The 8,813-nt window shown below is 35.4% G+C and overlaps 2 protein-coding genes across 2 annotated transcripts; both read right to left on the reverse strand.

Annotated features, from left to right (window-relative positions):
• Positions 1–458: 458 nt before the first annotated feature.
• On the reverse strand, positions 459–5,068 carry LOC128168150 (uncharacterized). Its single transcript, XM_052834262.1, has 2 exons — positions 4,971–5,068; positions 459–3,980 (listed from the first exon to the last, which is right to left on the reverse strand). The coding sequence occupies exon 2, from the start codon at positions 3,978–3,980 to the stop codon at positions 2,262–2,264; it is 1,719 nt and encodes a 572-aa protein (XP_052690222.1). The 5' UTR covers positions 4,971–5,068; the 3' UTR covers positions 459–2,261.
• Positions 5,069–6,905: 1,837 nt separating this feature from the next.
• Positions 6,906–8,813, reverse strand: LOC128166444 (uncharacterized). Its single transcript, XM_052831614.1, has 2 exons — positions 7,961–8,813; positions 6,906–7,738 (listed from the first exon to the last, which is right to left on the reverse strand). The coding sequence occupies exon 1, from the start codon at positions 8,551–8,553 to the stop codon at positions 7,993–7,995; it is 561 nt and encodes a 186-aa protein (XP_052687574.1). The 5' UTR covers positions 8,554–8,813; the 3' UTR covers positions 6,906–7,738; positions 7,961–7,992.

The following is an 8,813-nucleotide window of genomic DNA, read 5'->3' on the forward strand; positions in this document are numbered from 1 at the left end:
ATGTCTGTTAAGTAAATGATTGCAAATCTATAAGATTATGCAATAGCCTTTATCGTTCAATCAAGTTTGCATCTCGACCGTATAACAATTACAGAATAAACATCAGAAGTTCATGATTTTCTCGTGATAATGCAGCCGGCTGCGACGCACGTCTTTTCTGGAAACTTGTAAGCATGCAGACGGAGACACCGACAACACGGGATATACCCAGAAATTGTACATGGGGATATAGCATCAAATACTCCAGACACCGTGTCAAACGTGTTTGCAACATATTTCGCGGATATATACACTCCTCAAAGTAACGACAGATATGATGACGAGAACTTCCAAACCATATCTTTAGAATATGGAAACTTGAAATCTCTTCATGTTGTAATAATTGGACCCAAGGTCGTATCCTGAGAGTCATTCCTTAAGGACAAGTACAACTGAATTCTAATATGGTTGATCAATCACTATGTTACATGATTTATTAAAAAACACAATTACGGAGAACAAAAATTCTATTCTAAGTAAAAAACATACATTGTTTTATGCATATGTACAAGATTTTACAAATGATACATCCGGTATGTTAATAAAAATAATGTCGCAATTTAAAAAATTAAAGGTGAAAAAAATTTCAAATTTTTTTAGAACTATAACTAAGGCTATAACTATATAAGGAATCATTCTTTGAGTATTATGAGGTGATAATTTTGGTAGGGCGTGATCAAATCTAAAAAAGCCTGAAGGGCTTTATGATATATCATCTCATAATATTCAAATTAGAATGATTCCTTATTACTTATATTTATATAATATTAAGCCATTGTAAGATTAAATATTTAAATATAAATAAGCAAACCCATCTTCGCTAGCCAAGGGTTTTCGGTCCACTTTGCTGCCCACAAATGGGGAGCAAATCACCTTATGGGGAGCAAAGTGGACCGAAAACCCTTGGCTAGCGAAGACAAAGCAAACCCCGCTGGTGCCCCAATTATACGTCATTTGAAGTTATTAGTATTTATAGTACAAAATCGATACGTAGTGTTATCACAGGCAAAGACACTGGTCAAGGTAAATATTTGTCTCTAAACACAAGATTTTTGCAGTATGCACATCAAGCAAGAATATTTTATTTTAATTAAGGTGTCTCAAATCAGCAGAAAATTACTTGATTATGATACACGACATGATGTTTCAGACGTAAAATAGTCATATGGGCGAAAAGGAGCAGTTTTGGATTAAAAAAAATATATATAATTTCAAAAATTCATTTTAATAAATAGGAACAAAAGCCCGAGGCGGATACGAACTCTTGATTTGCGGTTCACCGTGAAGCCCTGGATACTTTCACCACTGAGCTATGATGATATTCAACCAAATCTCTTGAAACAAACACTTTAACAAAACATTTTTAAAAATCATTAAACATTTACATGCTTCAACTCAACATTCAGGAATATCGACGACATATTATTGATTAACATATTTTACTTTCATACCTACGTTGACTCGATATATACCCCAGTGAACTTGAAATAAACGATACCACAAAGTCTGCGTCATCTGTTTTATATTTGGATATTTTACTGGAAATGGACATTGATGGTAACAACAAAACTTAATGATAAACGTGATGATTTCAATTTTCTTTAGTCAACTTTCCTTACTTATGTAGCAATACACCTACATCACCTGCGTATGGTGTTTTTGTCTCTCAATTTATTCGATACGCAAGGGCATGTTCTTCGTATGAACAGTTTCTAAGGCGAGGCAAGCTACTGACAAACAAGTTAATAAAACAGGACTATCAACAGTCTCGTTTGAAGTCATCTTTTGGTAAGTTCTATGGTCGATACAACGACTTTGTCAGCAAATACAATCTTCCACTGTGTCGCATGCTGACTGATGTTTTTCATACTAATTGTTAGACCATAATTAATCACCTAACTGTGTACCGTGTGTTCCGTTTTCCCCGATTACGACAAAGAGCACACGGCGGGTGTGACCGGTCAGCAGAGGATATGCTCACTCCTCCATTGCACCTGATCCTACATGTACCTCTAATTTTTAAGAGCTGTGTTCGCTCTGCTCCTGTTTTGTAATTTTCCTTTGGACTTTTGATTTTGAACACTGTTTGTTATCACCACATGTCATGATACAGTATACAGGTACAACCATTAAATTAAAATTCCCACAAAATCTAGTTAATTAATTATTCTAAGTATATCTTTTTATTATTGCATATTATCAGACCCGATGTAATGATCACTTTAGATTAGATACTTGAACACCATCACTGTGTTGAATTGACAATTCAACACATGGAGATTGTTTTTGTCATCCACACACAGACCACGGGGATAAAAAAAAATCCCCCCTTGCTGCGACAAGAACTGACCGTCCTGATCCAGGATGTCAACTTTATTATTGTTACCATCACACACCAGGATGTGACCAATGATATCAGTACAGATACCAAAGGGAATAATCTTTGACCCCTGACCTGTGTAGGAGAACCTGTGTTGTCCTGATTTATTCACTACCACTACAACTTTTTTGCTTAAGTCTGATGTACAGATATCACCATTGATGTTTTCTGTGATGTAGCGTGGATTACTATACAGTTTCTGTCCTTTGTTGTCCCTCTGTATGTTCTGTATTTCTTCTCCTGCCTTGTTGTACCTGGTGACTTTAGCCTCTCCATTCTTTATCATCCCCACCAGTATGTCCCCATTGATGTGAGAGGAGTGTATGCTGAGTGGTTCCCAGTCTACTGTTTTAATAAATTCAGTGATTGTTTTATCCATTGTTATCCTATTGATGACTTTGTTCTTTCTGTCTGTATAGATCAGATCCCCGTCCTGTGTGACAGTGTGGTAGCCTTGAAATTCACCACTGGTTTGTATCTTCTGTAGCTGATTCCCCTGTAGATCTGTTTGGACAAGGTTACCACTATGATCACTGGCCCAGAGTCTGTCTGCTTTACCCAGTGATAAATGATATAAACTGTTAACACCTGGTACTGTGTACTCCCTGACCTTGGTGACAGAGGAAGACAGAAACAGTGTTGGTTTCATGGCAGATTTCTCTCTGTCTTGTTTATTATGTTTCTCTGTAGATTTCAACTGTGTCGAGACAGCAGTCTCCATGGGTTTTATTTTTCTGTTCTCTGGTTTAGTGTCAGGAGCAGTTACTCTACCCAATAGTTTGGTAACATCCTCCTTGCTGTATTGACCAGCATTAAATACTGGAGGGACTGGTTTGGTGGTCTCTGGTATGGGGTCTATTTTGAGATTCTTTGTAATTTCATCCATCAGGATTTGAAGATTTTTAGAAGAAAGGTAGCCATGGAACTTTTTGACAAGTTCGTTAAGATAGGAAATATAATCATTATACTTTTTGTCTTGGGAATTTAACAGTTGAAGGAGAGACTTTTCTTGTTCATTGACTTGTTTTATATTATTTGATGTCAAGGTATCCACCATTCTTTTTAGAGACTCAGCTTCGGCCATCATAGATGCTCTTATGCTGTCCATGATCTTCTTTATTTCAATAGAATCTTCTTTTGTGGATTTAAGCAAATCCTGTGAAGTTGGGAGGAAATACTCTTCAATTTTATTAATTTCATTCAGACAAACTCCACATTTTTCTGCATACACTGTTTCTAAATCTATAAATGTGTGTCCAACATGGTCTTTGATTGCACATTTGGAACAAACTGGAACTTCACATTGCTCACAAAGCATGTCTACATCTTTGTTTACATGGATTTGGCATTTAACTTCAGGAAGTTGTCTTTTGCGTTGTTGGTAAGAGACCACTTCATGGTTCTTGGTATCCGGACTTTTTTGATGTTCATCTCTGCATTGTTCACACATTTGTTGGTGACAATCATTGCAGTAAAACTGGCAGTTCTTCTCGCAGTCTTCAGTACCACACACCAAATAGTGCTGGGCTGTGAATGGTATTTGGGATTTGGAAAATGCCATCTGTAAAGATCGTTTTTTGAAATAAAGTTCCACAGTTAACAATAGCATGGGTGATATTTCATGCAAGTCACCCAGAAGTGAGTTTGGATATCATGTTATTTTTATATACTAAAGAACCATTTCAAAGTCTTGGTTGCTCAATTTAAATGGCTTTTAATGTGAACTTCTTAACCACAAATAGTAACACCTCAATGATTTACAGATATAAAACCCAGTTTTAAATCTATTTCTTGAAACAAGTAAATCAACAAAACTATACATCCATAAAAGCTTAACTGGCCAGTGGTTTGAGCAGTCCCATGAGTTCAGTGGTTTGAGCAGCAAAGGGAAAAAGCTTTCTATGATATTATTTTTTTTATGATATGGACTAAAATAGCAATCGTTACTGGTCATTCTCTCCATCCAATCAACCCATATTGTCTGCTCGTTTATAGCAAATCTTCTTGAAGCTGTGAATAATTTATATCATAGACTTCAGCAGTCTGATATAGTGTTTCTACTTTTAAAAAAATTCTTACTTAGAATACCTTGCATTGTATTTTTAAAAAAAAGAAAGACCAAAAAGTGACATTAAAAGCAAAAATAATACTTTCCCAACATGTTTTTTTTTTTACATTTGCTACTTGAGCTATTCCAGGTTCACCCCTCCGCCCTTTATAAAAAAAATTTCAGTCATTTTTTATCATTTCTTATCTCTATACACATCATATAACATGTTAATTGAAAATTACTTAAACATTACAACTCTATGGTAGTTTATATTTACAGAGACTGGTTTCCCTTATATTGAGAAGAGGGATACATGCATGGGCACGGCCCTCTGTTAACGTACGAGCACCTGTTACTAAAATATATTATCTTTATTATTAATAGATATTATATATTATTATAACGTCTCCCAAATTGGCTTATAGTTACATTACCTCAGTTTTATCCTTCAATTATAAGTAAATTGTACTTTTCTTATTGTAAAATACATAAACTATTTACCTGTGTAATGGACAAAGTTCATACGACAGACATTGGAATGCAAGATTTAAACGAGACTTCACGAGATTAGTAATTTACTTCCTTGATATGGATTATGCAGAGAGAGAGAGAGAGAGAGAGAGAGAGAGAGAGCATGTAAACTTCGTAAACATTTTTGTGAGCCATATTAATTAAGTTTCATTATAGATATTAAGCTTTGCACCCCCAAATAGATATATAGCTTTGCACCCCCAACTATCGAGGAGGGGGTAGGTTTGTACACTTCTTAGAAATATCGTGTAAATATTGAGATTTCTGGAATTTCGAAATTTTAATTTTTACGTTTTTATGTTTTGTGATTCCGCTAATGAAGTTAACTATATTTTTCATCTTATAAACCAACACTGCCATCCTATACACCCCCCCCCCCACGGATTAGAATTTTTAGGATTTTGGAAAGTATTCATTTTTTTTTTTGCTTGTCAAGATTTTTTGGATGAGTCTGCCCCCCCCCCCCAACTTTCAAAAAGATACTATGTGCCTGTTTTGTCATTTTTTATTGAATCGAATCATATTCATTGTCATAACATTGAACATACCATGCTGTAAAAACTCTATCTAGCCTTATTTCTTCGTTAATTTCATTTGTTTTACCTCGGACTAAATAAATATGCAGTATTGATACAAATGCAAATTCTTTTAGTAGCTTTCATTTGGATACTCAGAAAACAAATTTTAAACACGCATTATTACATATTCGTTTTTTTAATGACGGAGATTGAGAAGGACTCTTGTAAGACTTCATATTCAATCGGTATGAAATATGTTGGGGTTTTTTTTTTGGTACGATCATCATTTATTAAATGACTTGCGTTACAAAAAAATGAAATTAAGGGAATAATAATGCCCCCCAACAAAAAAAGCGGCAGAAAGATGTCTTTTAAAATGAGCTTAACGTGTAAAAGACAATATTTACATTTTTCAGTGTCTTTGCCTGTGATAACACTAGGTATCGATTTTGTACTATACAGCATAATAACTTCAACATATAATTTGGGCTCCAGCGGGGTATGCTTATCTATATTCAATTTTTTTAATCGTACAATGACTTAGAATTAAATAAATATAAGTAATAAGGAATCATTCTTTGAACGTTATGAGGTGATTATAAATTATCATAGAAGCCAGTTTTTACATCAAATTGAAATATAAAAAATACAGTTTATATTGCTTAAACTGAGTTATGTTTTTGTCATTAGTATATATAATCAGCAATGTTCCAGATGTCCAGAAGTAAGAAAAATTTGTGTACTTAATCAACACTGTGTTGGGTGGTTAATTACAACATACTGTCAGATAATTGATAGCATATTCACTCAGCGTGTTTAATGATTTATAAACCTACTTACATTTTTAAAAGTTGTGCTAATCTGAAGCGCATGCATTGAATGCTTGGCGAACATTTATAAGGGAAAAGGGGGACAATGTACATGTTGTTCATGTGCGCTTTCAACTGCCATGTTTGTTTGATGCACATTTTCAACTGCCTGAATGCTTGATGCAAATATACGATGCCGTAATATAAAATGGCTGATGTAAAATTCAGCTGAATAGTCAATGCTTATATTGACATATTCGTTGGATATTGACACACCATTTAGCGTTGTGCTGAATATTCATTGTTGAAGGTTGAATTGCACCAACTGTGCGCTGTGCCGAATGGTTGAAAAGGCGAATTTTAGCAACGCACTGCAATTTGATGATTGATGCATATATTTACATTAGTGTTGAGTGTTAAGCCACCCATTCAAATCGACGACGCTGAAAGGTTGGTACAATTAAATCTTTAACTAATACAATATTCTAGCTTTTGTCGTATTTGGATAAGTATACAATGCAGTTTTTTGTATAATCATAAAATTTTTTAATAACATTCAAAGCAAAATAAGAAAAACAAACTTTATTGTTTAAATGCAATAATATTAAGTGGAATGGCAAATGAATAAACAGACAAACAAAATGTCATGCAAACTTTTTCTCCAAATAAAAACAAACTCCACCCCATCCCAAGGGTTTTCTGTAAAGAGCGTGGTCATACACTAGACATTGGTGTTCCCGGTTGTTGACGGACAGAATAATTAGATATTAAATGCATATTCACAATGTACCTATAGTGAGGTTATAGAATCAGAACCATTTTAACAAGGCCTTGGACTTTCAGTAGGACTTAGATATCTATTTTTTGCGTTAAAACATGTTCAAAATGACTGTGGTTTCAAGCGAAATATACCCCGATTGCGTAGTCTTGGCTCAAAAGCTAGACAAATCTTGTTGATGGCTGATTGACATACAATAAAATAGACAGGCCTCCGTCACACTGCTATTCCAAGTCTTGCGAATGTACAAGATTTTTGTTTCTTTCGCGTCTATTTCCACACCCAGTATTCTCTTGAAAAGCGCGCAAAAGTTGAAGACGAGTTTGAAGTACGTCACTGCTTCGAACACTTTGTTGGATTTTGAACGATCGGTTTAGATATCTGTAAATTTGAACCTCCTCCTCATTGTTGAATCTTCTTTTCTTAATATGCCCCGCAATAAAAGCCACCACTGCTCCAGCGTATACTAAAATCGTAGCTACAACAAACAACATGGCGCCATTGGCATCGTACTCCTGCTGGGCTCCAGGATCCGTACTGTTGCGAAAGACACACAAAGTCTCGGTTCCATTGCATAACATTTCATACACCGTATTTTTCTCCAGAAATAAGTTTCAAAACGAAGGAACAGAACTGCCAAAATCATGTACCATATTAATGGGAGTTTTCTAAATATGCTCTTCTTTATTGGGTATTCATATAAAAATTGTTCATGGTCATTTTTTGTAATAGTGTAGTAAAAGACGTGAAAGGATTTAAAGGTAACCCTCTTCAGAATATTAAGAACGAAAACAGTAAATTCATAACACTTAGATAAAATATTTTGCTTTACAATACGATCTTAATAATACTTGCCATTATAAACACGTTATAGGTAAATGGACCAATTATGAGCATAAGTCATCGTCTGTTTGGCAAGATGAATCGGTTAATGTCTTTAACGGTAATTTCAATTCCTCTAATGACTCCGGCTCATTCCGGACCTCGTCTTCTATATGGAATGTGACCTTGGGAATATGATCGTCTGCGTGTTGAAGTTTTCGCGCCTCTTCACTGTCTCTGTCGCTTGCTGTGGAAGAGTCTCCTCCTTCCTCCACGTCCATACCGTACGCTTCCATGGTTTCTTTCGTCTTTATCATTTTCACAAACGTATTCCTCCGAAAGATCAACTGCTGTCGATGAAAAGACTGGCGGAGTCTGTTTCCAGTCTTGATGAAATGAGTCACGTCATCGTCCAACTGCCTGCGGTAGTCGTTGGACTTCTTCCGCAGACGACTAAGCATCATGGTTACGATCCCAAGGAGGGAGTACACAAGTATGGTACTAATTATAAATTTCATGGCTCCTTCATGGTCGTAATTGGAGGGACTTTCTTCCGTTGTTGTATAATCATATCTTTCAGCTGTTGTGGAGAAACCCGTAGTCCTGTTCCATGGTGTCACATCCATTTCCACGAAAGTACGGACAAGAACGATACAATTTTCACCATTTCAGCAATACAGTATTATAGAAACCTCCCCTAATTGTACTAAAGAGCTTTCACTTTAGGCTTTTCTCTTTTTGTATAGTCTATTATCATCTCAAGCACCTTACAAATATTCAAATAGGTTCAACTGCAATATCCAACATTTTTTACGGGCGATTAAGTTGTAGTTGAAGTTCGTTTAGATTGGAACTGGGTCTGAGGGTATAAGGGGGAAGCTATTCA

The sequence above is a fragment of the Crassostrea angulata genome, chromosome 10, assembly GCF_025612915.1.
Source record: "Crassostrea angulata isolate pt1a10 chromosome 10, ASM2561291v2, whole genome shotgun sequence".
Classification (NCBI taxonomy): domain Eukaryota; kingdom Metazoa; phylum Mollusca; class Bivalvia; order Ostreida; family Ostreidae; genus Magallana; species Magallana angulata.